Genomic DNA, 23,735 nt, shown 5'->3' with positions numbered 1-23,735 from the left:
TACAACAACGTTTAAATGAGCAACTTTTTAAATATTTTTTCAGTCATATTCTTTGTATTTCATTAAGTCCAAAATGAGTTTTAGGTTTTCATACGTTTCTTTTAAAATCATTGAATATTCGATAGGTTTGGTATTATATCGACTACCATTATGGAGTAATAGAGCTATATAATATTCACACTATTAGCGCGTGACGTGTTAGACAACCATATCAATAAACAATGTTTTTAACAATGGAATAAGGAATTCATATCACGTAATCTTATTTATGTTTTTTTTTATTTATATTAACTTGCAAAATATACGTAGGTTAACTAAAGTTCACTTAGATGACTGGTAACTGGTCATATAACGAAAATAAAAGACACCTTATTATATAAATAAAACCAATTTATTGATTCAAGATACATATCCTTAGGAACAAATAAATACTAATTAAATTTACATTATATATAGTATTTTATTCTCCTAAAAGTATTGTCACAATTTATACATACAAAATTCAGCAGTCACAAGTATAAATAGCAGAAAAAATAATATATCTCTTTGTTTCGATCGCTCCTACATTAACCCTTTGGTTCTGAAAAACGTGTTAGTTTTTCAGTAGATTCTGACCGTCGGCCAAAAACGACTGCACAAACCTCGGAAATAACTAAATTCTAAACAGTTGGGGAGCTAACAGATTTACTATCAGGTGCCATAAAAAACAAACTGTATTTTTATTTGATATGCATTTTCTTATGAAGTGTGTTATATATGTTACAAAATGATGCATATAACGGTATACTAAGTATAGAAAACATTGTATATAAAGGCGATTCCTAACAAATTGTCAGTTTTAATTTTTAATTAAGAAATTTATCCAATTAAAATCCTCAAAACAGAAACCAAAATCACCACTAAGCTACGTATAATATTGACATTGACAAAAAATATTAAACAAGCTAGAATACACTCTTAATGAGAAGGGAAAGTCCAATAACTTCTCAGCTGCAGAAACACTGCGACAAGAAGAGGGAACAAACACTATAGAAGTATTATTCTAAATCAAGAGAATAAGACTGAGTGTGGATGTTGTATACCTCCAGAACATTGAACATAATTTATAAATCTAGATCATCAAGATATAAATGCGAACTAATATATAAATAAATAACAAAAATACAAAAGTGAATAAACTAAAAAATATTAAAAATTAAATATCAACTCGTAATGAATTATGTACAAGAGATCAAATAGTGATATAACTCAAAACCAATAAACAGCAACATAGATAAATGAATTTCTAACTGAGGATCTGTGGGTACGTATAAAATGAAAGAAAAAAATATCTAAAAACGTTAATTGTAAATAATATTAAAATGTGATAAGTAATATTGGATAAATAACGTTTCTATCTATGTTAAACAATTTGTTTTTTAACAATGTTATAAACAAGTTTATTAGGACCTCCTCAACTAATACTTCAAAAGATAAATCATTAAATTTACATGGCAGCTAATAGTAAATATATTAGCTTCTTTTAAATTACTTACCCGTACATAATTAAGTTTATAACAAAAATAAAATATACATCATAAAATAGATCGTTATGTTTCAGTTTTTACAATCTCGTTTATAGACAAAGACAGACATATAAATTGTTACGAAGAGATACGCTTGGATAATGCTGTCTTCTTTCTCAATCGCAATCGGTATCGGAATGCGAAATCAGAAGCGAAATTGAGAGTATGAATATAAAGCGATAAAGGAGCCTGGTTGGTTGATTGGTTTTTCCGTAATTTCTCGGTTTTAATCTCAGTTCTAGTTCACTTAAAATTACCGAAAAGGTCTTAGTTTAAGTTTATGTTTATGCTCCAGTAGCAATTAGTCAGTTATAAATACACGTGGTCGTTTTACAGAGTCCTGGGCTGAGCTGGAGTGTTAGTGAGAGTGAGAGAGAAAGAGAAAACGGAAAGAGAGAGAGAGAGAGAGACGGGGCCTCGTAATCACTGGCTGATATTTCCATATTTCCTCGACGGGTTTATCTGAAACAATAAAATGTAATTAATCTCGACGTCACAAAAAATTGTATAATTTCTGTCGGCAGAATTAATGAAACAATTGAGTAAGACAAATTAATTTGCCATCAGTTTGTTTAATTAAGTCTGCTTTATTTTTCACAATCGGGAAGCTGTGAGTGCTAATGCTTTTTTAATTACTAAATTGTATATTTTATATATACAATTATCATGTCACAATGTTCGTTCCCATACTCCTCCGAAACGTTTTGACCGATTCTTGTGAATTTTATCAGCTACTATCTATTTTTCAAACCCCTAAGTTGATAAGGGGTGTCCATCCCAATTTTTTTTTAATTTTTTTGATATTTTATTTAATTGTGTATCATTAAAAAATACATACAACCCTAAATTTTCACTTTTCCATATACCAACCCGTGCTTTTTAATAGTCATTTTAATAATTTTATCTTCTTTTATCCCGCTCGATGACATCAGTTGTTATCATTTGGTAAGTTATCCTCTCCATGTGTCTATCGGTGGCACTTCTCACCCAGTAAACAGCATGGAGTTGAGATGACAACGAAGATGGTCTCCTATTTCTCTCAAACAATAAGCCTTCTCTCACTCCCTCTACAGTTTTCGGCTATTATTAGTGTTTATGCGTCAAGCGTAGTAGTTAAACATTTTTGCTATCTCAGTGTAACTCTCATATCATTTTTATTTTTATTTTCCCTCATCGTTCACAGCGCTCAATGCCTTTTTCACTCATATACCACATCCTTACACACTTCCAATAAGTTTTTTCTACACTAGGAATTCTATAGAAATTATTTACATGGCAAAACCACGTTTGCTGAATAACACTTTCATTGTACTATATATATGTTTAAAATAAGCAAAACCGAGGACATGTTTTGTGTGGTCAAACCAATATAATAAAAAAAATAATAATTAGTTGTTACTTCTTCTGGTGGAAGCTGCTGTCATTGCTACATATAATATGAAAAGTTTCTAATTAAGTAGCTATAAATAATATATTAAACAATTGCAAATATAAATTTACGACCATGCCCCTGTAGAATTCGAACTCGCGACAATAGCAACAGTAGGTAAACCGTCCTGTCGTCTTTGGCACTACACCAACCAATCCAGCAATCCTATTTTTCATTTGCCCTTGTAGTAAATAAACCTGCTTGGTGAATAATCCTCAGGTGACTTACACCAACAAAACTTGGTTACAAATTATAGGTTATCTCGATAGTTAGTATGTTAATAAGTATGTTAGTAAATATGTTATAATGACAGTTACCATAGTCATCAACCCAAAGATTTTAGAATTTTAGAGAAAAAAATTCATAAAACACTTTCCTATTAAAATAAACTATAGCATAAAAATTTCAACAAAGTTAATTCTCGAATCCAAAAATTTTGCGAGAACAAATATACCCGAAGTGAATGTGTAAAGATAATAGATTTACTTATATTACAAGAACTAACATGATTAATTAAACTCGTTTTGTTTGCAAGCTGTAGAAACAAGCCCTATAACTTAATAATGGGAAACACAAACACAAAAATCTAGTCAGAATACAATACAACATAAACTATATTTCGGAAAAATAACGCATTTATGTACTGTAAACTAACCAGAATGTTAACAGAGTTAAAATTTGAAACAATCTGGTGTAGCTCGTATAGGCAAAGTCAACAATTTCGATTACTTTTTTTTGATTTGGCATGGGCGTGAAATTAAACATTACGTCCTCTAATATTGTTCGAAAATCTGGATAAAAACCGATAGGATTGTTTTCCAGCGCTCAATTACTCTTGAATTACACCTCACATACGTTGTTGAATGAGATTTTCGAAACAGTGTTGTTGGTCAAATTGTGTATGTGTCATAATCACTACTAATGGATACGACTGCATTGTTAGCTAAAAGGGAATATTTATAGTTAGCCTCGAACATAAATCAAATTAACAAAACTGCAGGGTATATATACATTTTTATTATAATATCTATTAATGAATAGTAGAAGGATATTAACATAAGTGCTTATTAGTGATCGCCATGTGTATTCGCCTAGTGCTCACCAGGCGAATTAAAAGAATAATTTATTTACTTAAATTTTAAATAAAATTGCATCAATCTTTGCTTATTAATTCCACTTTTCGTTCTCAGATAGTTCATCTTTAATTTGCTTTCTATGGCTTTCGTTTATACTTTGTCTTATGTCCCACGTGGAAACTAACAACTTCCCAACAAATGACGAATAAAATTATATGAAGCTATTTTATAATTGTTAATATTCTTTGCCACATTAATTTTAACTGTTGAAATGAAAGTTTTATTGTAATTTATTTGGAGCGCAAACTACACAAAGATGTTAGGCCCAAAGTTTCTTTATTGACATAATCTTTAACTGCACCAAGCAGGTCTCGAGGCATTTCTGTTTTTATATAACTGTGTGAGTAACACAAGTGTAAATAGTTTTGGACCTGAGCAACCAAAAGCTGGTAATAAAGCAAATTTTTGGAGTGAACCCAAATCAATTTTGGTTTTTAAATTGGTTCCAGTTTTCGAAATTTTCAACAAATTCATTATTTAACTATTTTTTGCCATTAAGAACCACTAATTAAATCAAAAAGTATAAATCAAGAATAAACTAAGTGTCTTATACTTGAGATCTGTTTCACGTATTAGGATCCAACAGCAAAGATACTAAAAACATGAACTTTACAATATTTATTTTTAAGTTAGTGTTAAAAAATACGCTCTGACGTGATTATATGAGATTAATCACTCGGTGTTAGGTCTGGTTCATATTTGCAACAAACTAACACACCATGAGAATATTTCCAAGCTTGAATTATATATTCGACACGAATTCAAATTGTTTCCTCACCTGGAACATTTTTGTTCAATGCTTTAGTCTGCATTAAGCAATTTACAACGCAATGCAGCTAATTGGAAATGTAGCGTAAAGCCGAATTTGCTGTTTCATACAGGGACGCTTTACATATTTCAAAATTTAATGATCCTTAAAATAGAATTTTTAATGGGTATAGAAATATTAGTGTAACGTACCGTTAATTTGTGTACAGAACAATATGTGTCAAATAATTTGATTATATGGCGATTATTAAATTTTAACTGTGTATCGAATTATATTTGATAAAAACTATGTGTACGTTTTAGAGTTAAGTGCCATTTTATGACTAATTTCATACCAATTTAAATAAAATATCCGAAAAATATATTTCGATAGGTTTTATGCCGATAAATAACGAAATAAGTAGATTAAATTATAATTAGTAACAAAATTGTTTAATTATACAGAATTCAAATACAATATTAAAATATTTATTTATGGTTTTGTGATCGTTAATTAAATTTCAAACGAAACAAAAAAAATCAAAATAGGTAATGGAAATCAAAATCAATATTTTGTGTTTTGGGGTTTAAAGAAAAACAATTTATATAACTGAAATTGCAACTAGTGTAACGATATTTTACTATAAATTGTAAGGCAGATTGATAGGAAAATTGAAATTAAATGTTTTTAATAGTTTTCATAGTTTAATTGATTTGATAGTGTACACTGTGGGTCTATTTTGTTAAAATAAATATTACTACTAGTTTAACGTCATGTAGAAAATTTGTGTTGCTTAAATCCTAAATAATGATTAAACAAAATCTTAAATATATTTATTTTTTGATCTGAAAAGAATTTTTGACATATTTGGTATCCTTTACAGCTTCTGCATAATTCTTGCCATTATGAAAACCTCTTTGTTACTGCGCTTGACAATTTTATCATACTTAATGCACCATGATGTTATCAAAGGTAATTGGTAGACGAAGCATATTGTCCTAAGACCGATATAAATGTGCATCATTTATTTTCTCAACTGAATATTTTTTATTCAATCTAGTAATTGCAAATATAATAATTTACTCCATATAGCAGCTTCATGTTACTCAAATCCAGTCTACAAAGTTTTAAACCAAGAACTTATTGCAGTTTTGTAACTAAATCAGAGTATTAGCCACATATTTATTATTTACATCAAGAAAATGCTCTGGCATATTATCTTTTACTGCCTGCACATAATTCTTACTGTTATGATGCACACTTTGTTTAAACCCATTATAATTTATCCACTGTTAATATATCATGGTAAATGCTGAACCAAGGTAATTAATAACTCGAATACCTTTCTCGAAGATCAATATAAGAGCCATAATTTATTTTCTCATCTAAAAAATTGAAAAAAAATGTATTCAGCCTTCTGAGACATTATAAGAACTAAAACTCTATATAGATAATTGGAAATATATCCCAAGAAAAATTTTTTTACAATTTCGTTCGAGAGGCGCTCTACATATTTAAAGATATAACGAATAAATGACAAAACAATAGAAGAAAAGACACAAAAGAAATACAAATAATATAATAAAGTCACAAAATAAAAGCATAATAAAAGCTCATGTGCCTTTAACCCGACGTCAATAGATATGTTTCACCATGACCTAATTTTATTAAAACAAACATGATAGTTTAAACCAATTTTAAATATGTATTTATATTTTGATTCAAATACATTACAAGACCCATTACAATTTATCCACTGTTAATACATCATGGTAAATGCTGAATCAAGTTAATTAATAACGCGAATACCTTTTTCGAAGATCAATATAAGAGCCCATAATTTATTTTCTCATCTGAAAAATTTTTATTCAACCTTCTGATACTGCATTATAAGAATTAAACGCTATATAGATAATTGGAAATATATCCCAAGAAAAAATTGTTTACAATTTCGTTCGAAATGCGCTTTACATATTTAAAGAAATGACGAATAAATGCCAAAACAATAGAAGAAAAGAAAAAAAAGAAATACAAATAATATAATAAAGTCACAAAATAAAAGCATAATAAAAGCTCATGTGAGATTAACCAGACGTCAATAGATTGGTTTTACCATGACTTAATTTTATTAAAACAAACATGATAGTTTAAACCAATTTTAAATATGTATTTATATTTTGATTCAAATACAACCTCTGGCATAATTGGTTACCTTCTCAACTTCTGCATAATTCTTACTGTTATGATACATACTTTGTCAATGCTCTTCATAATTCTCATGATCAACGTACGCTAGAGTCTCTAATCGAAGGTATTTGTTATGTCACGTCGTTATATAATCCGATAATTAATTTAGTCATTTAAAAAACTTTTAATGTATCCTTTTGACTACATTAAATGATTTAAAATGCTACACATATAATTGAAAATGTAGCCTGAAACAAAATAATTTACAGTTTCATAGAGGGACGCTTTACATATTTCAATATTTAATGATCCCTAAAATACAATTTTTAATGGCTATAGAAAGATTACTGTAACGTACTATTAATTTACATATAGAACAATGTGTGCGAAACAATTTGATTATATGGCGATTATTAAATTATAATTGTAACTAGAACCGAGCCCAAATTCACAAAAACAATATTTAAACTTTACCATTAAGTAGAATTTTCCTTTCTAATTTATTTAAAATATTCGAAAAATAGCCTCCCACCAATCGATTTAAAAGTTTGCCGTATACATTATAAATTTCGTCGCGATAAATAATGAAAAGTGGATTAAATTATCATTAGTAACGAAATAATTTATTTAATTATATAGAATTGAAATACGGATATATTTATTTATGACTGCGTGATCATTAGCAAAATTTCAAACGTTATTAGATACAGCTGGTATTTGACATTTTTTATATTAAAATTCAAAAAATGTGGAATCCTCTTGAATATAGTTTATAAATTTAATTTTTTATGCAGAATAAACAACATATCCCCATTAAGAATACTTTATTAAAGCGAATATACGATTGAAGTTACTTTAACAAGTAGGCAAATAACTGACTAGAACACTATAGTAAGAAAGCTTGGGGTATATCCAATCCAAGAAGTATAACAAATCAAAATCTTATTTACAAGCTATTTACCATACGCATTTTTGATATATTAATTACTTATTTTTCGGGCGATGTTTCTCTTGAGAGGCTCCATTTTCCATTTTGGTATCTTCTCTTCATCTTTTTAGTATCCTGATAAAACCCGTCACTTTGCTATTCACTAGCATCAAAGTTTTCTCGAAAGTAGTCCAAGTGGGAATAAACAAAATAAAACATGAAATATTTTTAGTATTATTTTAACGATTTGCTTATTAAAAGGACTATATGATAGCTAACAAAGTACCTGTAACATACTTAAAATTAATCTAACTTACGAACTTGCAAACTATTGTAGTTGATTAGTGAACTGTAGTTTAAGTTTTACGATAATATATACATTAGATGTATTATAATGTTAAAATAAATTATAATAGATAACATTTTTGTATTGCTATTTTATTTATATTAGAATATTGTTACATAACAAAAGCTAAAACAAGCTAAAGTATGTAAAATTTCAAAACTAAATGCGACAACATTGCGACATTTTGACGTGCGTTCACTGATACTTTGGATACAAATAGATATATTAACATAGAATATATCTTCATGCTTTGGGAAATAGGGCAAAACTTAGATCTTTCTCCAGATAAAAAAAGACTGCAAAATTCCTGCAGTAAATTCAGATTTAAATCGCAGACGTGGCGTAAAGTATACGCGACACCTCTCAGATTTTTAAAGCGTTTAAAGAGCTAACGTCATTTCGTATGCAGCTTGGCGATAATTTATGAAAGTTCGCGTGGCACGTCGAGATGTAGAACATTAAATTCTATATCATCCGTTTCATTTCCGCGTTTTATTTTTAAATGTACTTAATTTTGCTACACTTAGCTCTGAAGAAAGAATATATGACTTGAACAAGGCTTGGAAAGAGCACTCATATCGTAAAGCGAAAGGATAATGTTTATACATTAATGTTTTTTAACGTTAGTTGTTTTAATAACTGTGGGAAATACGGACTCTTTAAGAAAATGTATAGTTTCTCTTGTAATAAAACCACTATTTTGTGGCCACGCAGGTGTAAATATGTAGTTTTATACTATGTTTTAAAGATTTTATCAAATATTTTATGGACCTCGCCCGAGTAGAACTTAAAATATATGTATACGTAGTTTTTATGTTAATTTATATCTACAGCTAACCAGAATATAGTACAAATATCAATCAAGTACAAACAACACAAATCTGCAACAAGCTGTGTGAATATTTTTAACTGATTTCTATGTATTTTAATATGCTGACAAGAAAAATAATTTGAAAAAAGTTCCACGACGTCAGAAATTGGTTTATTGCAGTAATATTGAAGGTTGGATAGGCGCATATACGATGGACGTATTTTTATAGATTCATCAAAAAGATCATTCCGTACACCTACAGAAAACCTGTAAAATATTTTTGATCCTTCGTAAACTAACGTATGAAGATCATGATTGGTAGGTATGCACATATTTTAAAGCTTTGTGGATGTTAGGCAGATAACAATGTTTTAGGTTTAACAAATTATCTTGCTTTATACCAAAGAAAGGTGTGTGAAAATAATTTCCCAAAGATTAATTGCTTTAAATGAATGGTTTCAAAGTTTCGAAGCTTCTCAAGTGCGAAGATGTTTTCGTCGGATCAGATATTAGACGGCTTATGATTGACAATTCAACACAAGAGCAAAGTGGACGATTTCACCAGAACATTAAGGATATGGAGAGAAGATATCAAGGAAAATGGAGCATCTCAATGATATAAGACCACTGTCGCCGAAGCCAAAATGTGCAAAGAGTAGTCTCATTGGAAAAAAGAGAAGGTTTTAGTGTGCTTGTATAGTGTGCACATACATTACACAAAAGTAAATGTGAATAAAATAATATGTTTCTAGTTTATTTTCTCTTATTTTAATGTAATAACAAAAGGGATATCGTTTTTGGATCCTGCACTCCCAAAAACATATAGATTACGTCAAAAAACTTAAATAGTTCCCGGATTGTTTTTTGTATACCTGTATAAAAATAGTTTAGAGCATTAGATATCATTTCAACCATTTCGAAAAAAGCAATTTCGAGAAAAACGCTTTTAAAATTTAGTTTTTAGATGCGTAGAAACTAAAACAGTAACTCTGGAAAATTAGCATTAACAAATTATTTGTTTTTAACCTAATTTTCTACAGTTTAAAATTACAAAGTACTTGTTTTACGATAGATATTTCAAGCTTAATATCTATGCCACTCTTTTTAATGTGTACAGAGATTTACTTATAACTTTAGTGAATTATATTAAATTTATTTAATCTTCTGACTGAGCCATCACTAACTAGGAGTTGGAGAGCCTTAACTGTGCTGACGGAGCCACTGTTAGTGTTTTTGGGTATCTATTGTTATTGATAATGTTATCGACAGTTTCTACCTTCAGGTGCTTATGCAGATTGTCATCACAAATGTACCATGGAGCATCAACAATACCTCGCAATATGTTGTTTCGAAATTTTTGTATAAAGAAAACAAGAGTTGAACACATAAGTCCACAAAGATTTCAAGACTTTTCTGTAAAGCAAAAGATTATTATATAGTATCAGCACTGAATCTCTATCCAATAACTCCTTCACATTTTTTTAACCATTATGCCAAGATTTTTGGCTGCATTTTCATTTAGGGCTATTTACTGATTTATATATACTGGCTTATACTTGATGATTTCGTTGACGAATTATTTTGTATTAAAATATAAAAAAAATCGATCTTACCCAATTTCTAAATTAGAATGTGCCCTAAACTAAGAAAAATCAACTCCCTATGTACTAGACAAACAGTGAAGTTAGCATTTAGGAACTAATATTCCCCGAAACCAGATAAGTTGTCTAAGTAAAACAAAGATAGTTTAAAATACGATTACCGTCTCTAACTCGCCTAAACGCGAACAGCTAGCAGCGCGAAACTTTATTGGAAACTTCCGGATAGTTTAAAATTGCTTAAATGAAGTTGTTTAAGGGAGGCAAAACTAGTTTCGGATATTTATTTTTCTCGGTCTCGCGCGGGGGCTGGTACAACCCCTCGAGTCTTTTCCAAGTTGCAGATGCGAAATCTATCAACAAGCGGCGAATTGATGTTGTCTCGTTTATTTTCTAATTAATTCGACGAGAGTAGTTTCGGAGTAATTTGAAAAAGTTCCTTTTAAATATATTTGTCGACCTTATTTTGCCATGCAAATCATTTCTAGAGAACTTCTAGTGTAGAAAAAAGTTACTAACTAATTGGAAGTATGTAAGGATGAGGTATATATAAGTGAAAACGCCATGGAGCTCCGTGAACGACGAGGGAATATAAAAATAACAAAACACCAAACATTATTTTTTAAAATTTATTATAATTTATGTTAAGTAATAATTATTTCTATCATTGATTCATTACATAATATTAATGCTACAGCGTGAACAACATTTTTTGTTAGTCCATCTTAGGCTAATACAAATAAACTTGATGGTTTACCCACTCGAGAGCATGCAACGTATAATTGTCCGTGTGAAAAACAAGATTTATTAATAGTCTTATATATTGCTTAAATTGAATTGACATATCTGTGAGTATAATAGGTATTCGTGGTATTAATATATTTTCACCTAGAAACTTTTTCAAACGGTGGCTTCGATAACGTTTTTCATTAATTTTTTAACAACTAATCGCGTACCGTTGCACAGCCGTGGCAATTACGGTCAAATTACGAAGCAAAATAATTGGAGATCCAACCTTCAATTGTAAGTTATGCGGTAGCATGCCTGGCAAATCCAGTGAGCTCAAAAACGCTGTTGGAAAATTTACAGCTTCAGTGGCATCGCAAACTGCATCAATAGATTTTTATGACACCAAGTCCCCTGGCAATAACTGTTGTATCTTCAGATTCAGTATGTCCACGTCCACATTTTTTGTCGCTAAACTTGCCCTTTCTGCAAGCCACTCGAGATTTATGTAATTCGAGTGTAAATCGGGAAATATTTGTTCAATGAGGGCATCTTGCTATTCAATCAATGTGCAGAAATGAAATAATTATACTAATAATTTTACTAGTCATTAATAATAAATGATATTCAATAATATTAGTTTTTAATAAATAAATAACAAAATTAATTGAGAATATACTTGATATGAGAGTTACACTGAGATAGCAAAAATGGTTAACTACTACGCTTGACGCATAAACACTAATAATAGCCGAAAACTGTAGAGAGAGTGAGAGAAGGCTTATTGTTTGAGAGAAATTAGAGACCATCTTCGTTGTCATCTCTGCTCTGTGTTGTTTACTGGGTGAGAAGTGACACCGGTAGACATATGGAGAGGATAACTTACCAAGTGATAACAATTGATGTTTTCGAGCGAGATAAAAATGATAAAATTATTTAAATAACTATTAAAAAGCAGGGGTTGGTGATGGAAAAGTGAAAATTTAGGGTTATATGTATTTTTTGATGTCACATGATAGAAAAATTTTAAAAAATTATCCAAAAAATAAAAAAAATGGGGTGGACACCCCTTATCACTTAGGAGTTTGAAAAATAGATAGTAGCCGATTCTCAGACCTACTGAATATGCATAAAAAATTTCATAAGAATGGGTCAAGCCGTAAGGGGTATGGGAACGGACATTATAACATGAGAATTTTTTATATAAAGGCAGCTGATCGAATGAGAGTCGGATTCTAGCCTGTTGGTCAAAAAATTCTTCAACATATTAGAAGTGTTACTTACTAATTTAGTACAAAGTTAACGCAGTCTCGTTTGAGCTCAAGTCAATAATCTTTCCCAGAAACTATATTTTTTAATATTATTAAAGCTTAGCCCCATTATGATTATACATTTTTTTTTCTAAGGCATTTTCCTTCTCATTTTAGGCTAGTTCAATGCTCTCTGATTAGTTCGAAGATGTAAATGAATCATAATTTTCAATAAAAATGTACAAAGGTATTAACGGAAGAAGATAAGTAAAAATATACTCATATCAAAATAACTTGATAAGGAAACATGAGATGGAAATACAGCAATTAACGAAGCAAAAACTAAATGGCAAAAAGTAATTATGCTCTCCAATAAAAATAAAATACCTATACGAAATTATAAATTAGGAGTATTAGGCCTCTAGAGGATACCACTACTTAACAAATACTCGCCTAGAACTTTCTAGGTGGCGTGGAAAAGAGTTCAATGTAAATATAATAAAACATAACCCTAACCTACACACTGATATAGTTGTATAATTATCGGTAGCTTAAATTCTTCGATAATATATGCATTGTTTATATATAATGTTAAAATAAATTATAGTTGATAATATTATTTTTGTTTCATTGTTTTATTTACATTGTAATTGTGTTATAAGGCAAAAAAAATAAAAGTCAGAGTTGATGCAGCAATATTGCAACTTTGTTACGTCATAAATGCTGATAACGTAAGTTGATTGTTATATTAGAAGGACTATATATTCAAAATATGTTTTAGAATCAGTGTGCCGGACAATATTACGGATATTTTATATAAATCACATAAATATATCAAAATAAAATTGTAACAATTGCATTATATAACACTATCTTTACTTACATTTACATATGTACAAAAAATTTTCACGTATCCTCGTTTGTGTCGAAAATAATCGGTCTGCATATACCCTCGCTAGGGGTGGGGCCGGGTTGTTGACAGGTCAGGCCGGGTTCACAGGTACCGCTGAATCCTAGATCGCCTCCACACGGTTCCCCCTCTGTTCTTGCACATTCTTGGCAACATCTGAAAAAATACGGGAAAAAGATCTGTAGAATACAACAATAATATTAAGTTCTAAGTGTGTTCGTATATGCAGCAGGGTATACAGCACCAGGAAACAGCATTTCACGATCGATCAAGTTCACAGAACCACCAATATCATAAAAAATCAGTAGAAAAAATATTTGTTCTGCAATATTTTAGATGCCACTGAAGCTTTCGATAAAGTTTGCCTTAAGGGTTTAAAGTATATGATTAAAATACTTATCCCTGACCAATATTTAAACATTTTAGAGTCATATGTAACTGATCCATACTTTGATGTCAAGCAAAAAGATGCTCAGAGGAAATTACAAGTGGAGGTATGCCACAGGGAAGTATAATGGGACAAGTCCTTTTATCTGTTTAAGTTTCAAGAGTCGTCTGCATTCTAGCTACATGACACAGCAATCCTAGCCATTGGACATAACAAAATTGAAGATATCCAGCCCTGACAGTATATAAATTTTTTCTTTGCCAAGAAGCCTTGAAACTAGTGTGGACTTTTTTTTGACAATTTTGCGTAATTTTACTTTTCAAACGGTATTAAAACAGAAAATGAGTTTGTAAAAATGTATTAAACGAAGATATTTATAATTATTAAGATATTAAGTAGTTTTATTAAAGATTTTGTTTTGTATTCGGTTATTTCTGTATCTTTAGAACTACTAAAGAGTTTTGGCAAGTTTGTATAAAAAGCGATTAAGAATATTATGATGATGAAAAGTTATATTTTGCATTTTTTATAGAGAGAACTAATTAATGTATCCGCTTTATCAAAAGCTATATACAAAGGTGAAAAATAAACCCTATATATGTGAAAATATCATCCCCATAGAGTAAATAATTTTCAGAATAACAAGAATCGTCCGTCCTCTTTGCTTACAAGATAATTAGACTTTCGAAGTCAGCTTTTGACTTAATTTGATATCTACTGCATTAGTAATTACAAGCCTTCTTGAAGCACTAATTAAGTATTGCAAGCAATACATACGTTAATTTGTGTATCAAGAGTTAAAATTAATGTCAAAAAGAATATTAACAAATATTATTCGTTATTGTTTAAATACATATGCTAAAGACAAATATTAATTTCAAAATTATTTCATTCTTATATTCTCTGTTTTAATATACACACATGTACTATTTCATTTATTACATTTATTATTTCATTTATTATTTATAACATAAATGTAAAGAAGGTTCATGTTCTTATTTTTGATGCTATGAACTTGTTACAGTTCTAAAAGTAATATTACTTACAGCCTATTCAAAGTTATTTTGCCCATACGTCATTTAAATTTGTGACATGATGACGTTTTAGTTCAGTTTGGCTTTGACATACAACAAAATTCTAATCTAAATAAAATAATTGATCAAAAATGTTATCAAATATAATTTATTTTAACATTATAGTTCCTTTAAAAACTACAGTTAATTATACAGCTACAATAGTTTATAGGTTAGAGCTGTAACCATTTATCGCTATTGTTTTCAATAATTTTGCATATGTCTGACAACCGGACGACTTTGACAGGCTCATTCGTTTACGTGTTCGAACTGATCAGACAGCATTGTGTCTCTTTTTAACTAGAATAAAACGGGAAAGAACATATTGCCTCATTCTAAAACGAACTCACAAATTACGGTAGGCATTATATCAAACATCTTGATGACGTATGTACAAAAAAACTTTGAATACACTATATAATACATTTGTTATAATGTTCAGTGGGGTAGTAATTTAAACTTATCAATATTCTGTTGACTATTGAGACTTAATGGAAATTATATTTAATTAAATTTAATTTCAAAAAAGTTAGTGAGTGTTAATTTTTAAAATAGTTTGCACATATTTTAATATGTTTTAATAAACAGACATTTATTATTTTAATTAATCTTATGTATTAAGTATATTTCTGAATTTATATTGAAAATAATGTGAAAAGGAATTAAAATGTGTTTGATCTTCGACCTGTGAACTAGTGATAATAAAAAAATTATATTAACAAAAATAGGTTCAATTCTAGATCATAATCAAACTTTATTTTCCAAATACCCAAACTTATCAAGTTCACAACCTTTACTTAACACTCTGACTGTGTCTTCTCCCTTTATTCTTTGCAACGTTATCCACCCCGATCCTTGTCAGATGTAAAGTCTTATTAAATTATTTCAAGACAGAAACCCTTACTGGATCTCCGCTAAAGCCCGTCTTCCCACCCCTCCACGTCTAAATCAAAAACTTTTCCAGTCGTTTCTGTTTACGTATAAAAAATTAAAAGCTATTCTTCCTCCGCCCATTCTACTTAACACACGGGCGCCGGGACTTTATCTTTATAAAGCAGTTTTCGAGCTAGCTTAAAACTTTTAAGCAACTTTAATAGGTCGACGGCGGCACGGTAAGGTTGACGTAGAACCCTTTGTAGCTTCCCAGTTGCGTATTTCGAGATATATTTTCACGTGTGAACTGCGAGCCGTGTTATTGAAATATTTGATAATTGGGACAATGGGTTTCGTGAAGTTTAGGTGCTAATTGGGACGTTTCAGACCTAAAAAGTTCTTAAATGCTTCAATTACGATAAAGCGTCTTTGATTAATTAAATTCAATTTGATACAATTTGTCATTTTATTCTACTGACATCAAGCTACAATGCATGTACATATATTTTGCGAAAATATCAAGATTTCTGACTGAAAAATGTACAAATGTGGAAAAAATTACAGCTACTGTTTTAGATATCGAATAAACAATGAAACTAAAATGAATCTAACTACATAATTTGCACGGATTGGACACATAGCATAATGAATTCTCGATCTAGAAAGTTTTGTGTACTCGAATACATAAATAGTAAAGAAATGCAGCATCAACAAAAGTGATGAGGAAGTATGCGTAAATGGTATCGTTTAATATATCGATATATAATAAAAAATCTGTATTATTTATGTTTATATTACGTCACTGTCGTGTCGTATCTCCCTAGTCAACTCTACCAAAGAACCAGTCAAATATTTTCACAGCAAAATGTTTACGTATTTACGTTACAGGTGCCTATATTAGAGATTTAAACTGACCAATCAAATTACTTAAATTGGCGAGTATAACCCTATCTCAAAAACTCTCTTAAAACCATTTTTTATTTTATTTTTATTTTTATGGGCAGATTACAATATTTTAAAGTATTCAACAGAACAGACAAAAATTATTTTATTAGTGTTTAGTGTCAATTTTTAGTGCTCTGTCGTTAGTAATGGTATTTGTTGACAATTAATTTCTGTTCATTGTCTTTCGAATATTGTAAAAACGATAATCTCTAATTATTTGAGAATTATATATATTTAAAAAACTTTAACTGGAAATGATTAGTTGTTACTCAGATATTACAAATATTAAATTACCAAAATAGAATTAGATATAGAAATAGAATATATTATTTATATATATATATATATATATATATATATATATATATATATATATACATAGTATAAAACAAAGTCGCCTTTTCTGTCCCTATATCCCTATGTGCGCTTAAATCTTTAAAACTACGCAACGGATTTTGATGCGGTTTTTTTCAATAAATAGAGTGATTCAAGAGGAAGGTTTATATGTATAATACATGCATAATATACTAAGGCAACATTGCTAATTTTAGAGGTTTCTAACGTGATGTCGTAAATTAACCTATTTTTTTTTAGCAATTAGCAAAAACGCTGCCTAACCCTACGAGTTAGATCAAATTAATGTACTACAGTATTGTACACCATAAAAAGGTCTACAAAAAAGTCCGCGATGGTATATGTTTATCTTTTAGGGATAACCCACATTAACCATTTTTATTGTTTACTTTTTACGTGAGAAAATGGCTTATTTACGAAGCTATTTTAAGCAATACGGCATTAATCCTTATCGAATTAAGTACCTTAAATACAGTGTGCAATTAATATAGATCAATATGGTTCCTTACAGCATGTAAATTAAACAAATATTTTCGGAGATATTACAAATTTAAAATTTGCGTTTAAAAATGTGTAATGTAATAAAAATTGTATGAATTTAGATATTCCAAAGATAGCAGGAAATCTTCATAGTAAGTATAGGGGAAGAGGAATTGTTTTACTCCAAATTTAATGCGTGCAGGCTAAGGGCAGTAATGAATGAACCAAAAATACTCGATCGATTTTAATCATGTTTTCATTGAGTGACATAGGCATATATATTTTATGCCCGTGCAAAGTCGGAGCGGGCCGCTATATTTTTATATACAACGTTCATATTTTTTCTGTAGTGTATTTAATTAAGTATCAGCATTGCACCCGTGCGAAGCCGGGGCGGGTCGCTAGTATATATATATAAATATATATATATACATATATATATATATAAATATATATATATATATATATATATATATATATATATATATATATATATATATATAGATTACTTTTTCCTCAATCTAATATTTTTGTTTGTAATTTTGTATCTGGAATACATTTTATTTCCTTGACAACTTCCCAGCCAAACAGCCAAAGCAATATTCTCCTTGATAATTGGCCATCTTGTACTATTCTGAATAATCCACCCTTAAAGGGAATGCTTTAGATATTCAAAATTCTATACGCATTCAGGTTTACAAGTGGTCCTCCGGGAATCGGAGAACTCCAGGGTATTACTGAGCAAAGATAATATTTATGTCACATTTCTCCGCGTTATGTTTTCTGGGCATTTTGTCAGAATACCTTACCTAATGCGATAAAACCTCGCGAACTTTTACACCTGAAGTTGCAAAATGTCGAATTGATGGCGACCTTGTTTTAAGCGTTTTATCGATCGTATGGTTTTCGTTTTACAGTCTCTTATCACGAAAGCTCTTGCCAATTAATTCTAGACATACAAACAAATCTATATATAGATATATAGCTAAATATTTTGTTACATTACTTCCCTCGGAAAAAAGGCACCGCAAAATTATCGATAATTATATAGCGTTTATGATGATTTTGACTAAAAAATATATGAAATTTTGAAAAGCATATAGATAAATCTACGTATTTTATCACCATATAACATCACCATAGCAACAAAAGTCTAAGGCACGTGACAGCCCTGACGTAACATTTCATTTAAATTTAAATAAAGAATAATTCAATTTCTGAAAAAAATATAAATATGTATATAATATTAATTTAATAATAAAATATTAATATAATATAATAACGTTGATAAAATACGGTTTAAAAATAAATATTCTCCTAAATTTGAATATAAAAATGAATAATAAGAAAATAAAAGAGCTTAGAATTATTTACTTAAGACTAGATACAAAATAGAGCTCAGTATTTGGATTCCACGTTACTCTAGAGCAAAAAATGTGAATCCAATCCATATGTGATTCCCTTTTAAAATTAAAATGCCGAATACTGGATTAACTAAGACAATAATATACGAAAAATATCAATAATCTTCCATACATATTATATATTCCACATAATTTATTTTTCCACAATAACTTCTAATTTCACATTACTAAAATCTACGCATATTGTGTGATAGCTGAAAATATCCCTCTGTGTAAACTTATAAATAACTTCCACGAAAATTATATTCTCGTAGCATCCCTTTCTACTTGGTATACGTAACTTTATTAAAATCGCCCGTATAAACAAGCACTTTAAAGTTAATGTATATTCATTAAATTTATTAAAATATTTACACATTTACCTTCTATCTCAAACCAAATTTATAGCGCCATGTTGATCAGTTTCCAAAAATAAGCTCGATTATCGATTAATAGAAGTAGAAAGTAAAGTAAAAGCGGGAAAATTAAATAACTACTATTCAACATACTATTTCACAATATTTGACGTATTTGGCCGTGGTCAATAGTAACAATATTTATCACTACATAGTATAAAACAAAGTCGCCTTTTCTGTCTCTATATCCTTATGTGCGCTTAAATCTTTAAAACTACGCAACGGATTTTGATGCGGTTTTTTTCAATAGATAGAGTGATTCAAGAGGAAGGTTTATATGTATAATACATGCATAATATACTAAGGCAACATTGCTAATTTTAGAGGTTTCTAACGTGATGTCGTAAATTAACCTATTTTTTTAGGCTTATTTAGCAATTAGCAAAAACGCTGCCTAACCCTACGAGTTAGATCAAATTAATGTACTACAGTATTGTACACCATAAAAAGGTCTACAAAAAAGTCCGCGATGGTATATGTTTATCTTTTAGGGATAATCCACATTAACCATTTTTATTGTTTACTTTTTAGGTGAGAAAATGGCTTATTTACGAAGCTATTTTAAGCAATACGGCATTAATCCTTATCGAATTAAGTACCCTAAATACAGTGTGAAATTAATATAGATCAATATGCGTTTAAAAATGTGTAATGTAATAAAAATTGTATGAATTTAGATATTCCAAAGATAGCAGGAAATCTTCATAGTAAGTATAGGGGAAGAGGAATTGTTTTACTCCAAATTTAATGCGTGCAGGCCAAGGGCAGTAATGAATGAACCAAAAATACTGGATCGATTTTAATCATGTTTTCATTGAGTGACATAGGCATATATATTTTATGCCCGTGCAAAGTTTTTATATACAACGTTCATATTTTTTCTGTAGTGTATTTAATTTAGTATCAGCATTGCACCCGTGCGAAGCCGGGGCGGGTCGCTAGTTGAAAGTAATCGCTCCGTTATTGCCACTCAGTAGAAATTGCAACAAAAATGTCCTAATCGTTCAGCGCCTGACAAAACCAACATTTATCGTTTTTTTTGTTTCTGAAATTGAAGGGCACACACAGCTCTTTCAACAACTGAATTATTGAATGATGTTATTCCACGAAGACTAATTTCACGAAGTAGCGATTTAGCATACCCAGTCAGATCTCCGGATTTCACAGCACCAGAATTTTTCTTATGGGGTTTTTTAAAATTGAAAGTTTATGTGAATAAGCCCCAAACGATTCACCATCTTAAACACAATATTCGTTACGAAATCGAAGAAATTCAGCATCAGATGTTACAGGATATCATGAAAAATTCCTTAAAAAGAGAGGAAAATTGCATAGCGAAAAAAAAATGTAAAGACCAAACAAACTTTTTATGAAAAACCAACTTACTTATCTTTTCTTTGAGCAAAGTTATAGGCTATCATAAATGGTACCGGGACTTTTGCCCCACGTTATACAATATTAATACAAAAAGTACGACATGTATCATCATGATTGGTATAAGAAAAAGATATTTCATGTACAGTATTCAATTAAAAAATAATAAAAGAAACACATCTATGGTTAATGTTTCTTCTTTTGATTTCAATTAATATCTTCGTTTTCTTCAGATAATAAAACGGTTTTCAATGATAACTATAACTCGTAAGATGACATAAAATTAATAATTTAGTTGGTGCGATTTAAAAAAATCGCGTATAGAAATGAGTGAAATAGTTTACGACTATATTTTTCAACATTTTCTCTCTTAAGTTATCTTTTTTGCTTAATTTTCAAACATTTGCTAAATTACAACATTCCTTATCCAAACCTTTAACCTTGACAGTTGGTAAAAGAAAAATGGGGGAATATCACAAGGAAAAGATAATATTTAGGTCACATTCCTTGAAGTTGTGTATCCCGGGAATTTTGCCGGGATATCTTGCCGCCCGTCGGAGTAAACTTTGTAGCGAGCCCCAAGGTGTGAAATTCTCGATTATCCTGACCTTGTTTTACGCACAGTTAGAAGTTTTACATACGAGATAAGATTAGTCTCAATCGATTGTCGATTTCTTCAGTTTACAACTTTTAATCACGAATACCGCCAGCTGCAATAACACGCAAATACAATTTTTTCCTAATACCCATGCATGATTCAGCGGGAAACTATTTTAACTATGTTTAGTTCGGATATAGGTCAATTTTTATAATTATTACATTCATTTTCCTTTGCAATGTGTTACCATTTAAAACAATGTCTAATACGGAATATCTTATAATTGTAAAACTAATTTGTTTTCTTTACTAACAAACGCTGATTCGCCAAATATTATATCTATATTTTTATGATTACCTTTTTTGTCGTTTTCGATTATTTTATCGTCATTTCGCCACTATACAATTTTGCTTGTACACTTAGAAGAAAGAATTCCATAAAAAGGACGCGGACAAACACGAATATTTATGTGTATAAATAAACATTTGTATAAATAATCAAAGTAAAATATATGACAAAGTCAGTATAGAAAAAATAATTGGTGTAGATAAAATAAACATCAACAGCGAAATGCCAACGTTTAGGATAACTGGAAGAGAGGTGAACAGTTAAAGGATACAAAGCCCAACGACAATTATGGAGAGATACCGAAGGATTTATATATAAGTTCCCCGCCTATTTCTACCATTATTCAGTCCGAATCTCTTTCTTGTAGAGGAAACGCGATAGCACTCGCACAAAAGCTGTAGGTGAAGACCTGGGATTGGTCACAGAATTCAAAGCTCGCTGCAGAACTTGAGAACATCAAGTGGCTGTCAGAGAAATAAGTGTCCCAGTCTCACACAATAGAGTTTCACTGCATGGTGATTAGGAGAACAGGAAGGAGACCAAAAAGTTTGTTTAATCCGTGCTCTGTGTCCCAGGGTCTTTGTACTGTAACTCTGGTAAAGGTTCTGATGAGAGGATAGTGGTCAATGTGGATATATATGTTCTCTATAGGGAGGAAAGGGAGGATTCACACTAGCGTCACAAAATGACCAACCAGCAAGAGTGATCGCAGGGGACTGAGAGATTTAGAGACACAGGGATGACTGTACTTCCGTTCAAAGAAGCAATCCATCGAACTGTAGGAATCTGAGAGGATGAGGCATTTTCCATTTAGTTGGCTAGACACATATTTTAGGGCCTAGTGTATGGCGTATATATATTATTACCTTATACATTGTGTTATAAAATTTCTCAATAACAATGGACGAATGAAATAAAAATGGAAAATGGAAAATTTTAAATTTTACAGGCAAAAACTGGAACTGAATATTGAAAATTCCAGAAAATCATTGAATATGACTTAAATTGCATGGATTATTTTCACTATACCTTTTGCGTTTTCTAATCTGATCAGGACAAGTAAGCAAGTTCAAGCAGAACTTATTATAAACCTCGAAAAATATGTCTGCTGCTTGGACGACAATCCAAATTAACAGTCCACAATACACATTTACTATACAATCAGAACTTGAAGTCAGTTTTTATCTATTATGTGCAATTTTGGTAAAGAAATCCAATGTTTACATGATCCAAGCTTACCAAAACAAAATGGTCCACAGCATTGTTAATAGCCTATGGTATATTTAAAAAAAAAACCAAAATACTACAATTTCTGCACAACAATGAAGTAGAGAAGGATGAAGGGGTAAAAACCCTTTGAAATAATATAGTAGAACGTGTGAAAACTGTATCGTTTAAGAAAAAATCTAAATAAATTGTAGGTCTTAGACCTGTAAAACCCGTATAATGGAAAAATTACAACATAGTTGTTACTAGATAACAATTAATTAAAATAACATTATTATTAAATGTGCTAGAATATTTTCTCAATAACAAGACAAATTATTAGCATTTTATTTCAGTATGCATATGGAAAATATGTATTTTTAAGAAGCTTTATTAACTTTAATATGACACACATATCTGACACATACAGGTCTGGTCTTTTCCAACACAATTAAAAAATATTGTATTATTTTCCACTGACTCAATATGTAATATGTATACATTATCCTGAATAAATAATAAATTATTCAATAACCTGCTATGTTAATATTTATTAGCTATTGAGTTGCTTATATTGTTTTTCACATCTAGGTTAATAGGTTTATTCTATTTGACTTCTACTTAGCTCGTCAACAAATTATTG

The 23,735-nt window shown here is 30.0% G+C and overlaps 1 protein-coding gene across 1 annotated transcript in view; it reads right to left on the bottom strand.

The window, feature by feature from the left end:
• Positions 1 to 409: 409 nt before the first annotated feature.
• Positions 410 to 23,735, bottom strand: part of cmpy (crimpy) — a 140,784-nt gene continuing 117,458 nt past the window's right edge. Inside the window, exons 2-3 of the mRNA XM_076408705.1 lie at positions 13,608 to 13,790; positions 410 to 2,027 (exon numbers count right to left, since the gene is read on the bottom strand). Of these exons, the coding sequence (XP_076264820.1) occupies positions 13,631 to 13,790 (160 nt within the window). The 3' untranslated portion in view covers positions 410 to 2,027; positions 13,608 to 13,630. The remainder of the gene's footprint in view (positions 2,028 to 13,607; positions 13,791 to 23,735) is intronic.

The sequence above is a fragment of the Rhynchophorus ferrugineus genome, unplaced genomic scaffold (genome assembly GCF_030347505.1).
Source record: "Rhynchophorus ferrugineus isolate W39M unplaced genomic scaffold, kcgeb_rfMv2 rfM6, whole genome shotgun sequence".
NCBI lineage: Eukaryota > Metazoa > Arthropoda > Insecta > Coleoptera > Curculionidae > Rhynchophorus > Rhynchophorus ferrugineus.
This window is presented reverse-complemented; position numbering and strand designations above follow the sequence as displayed.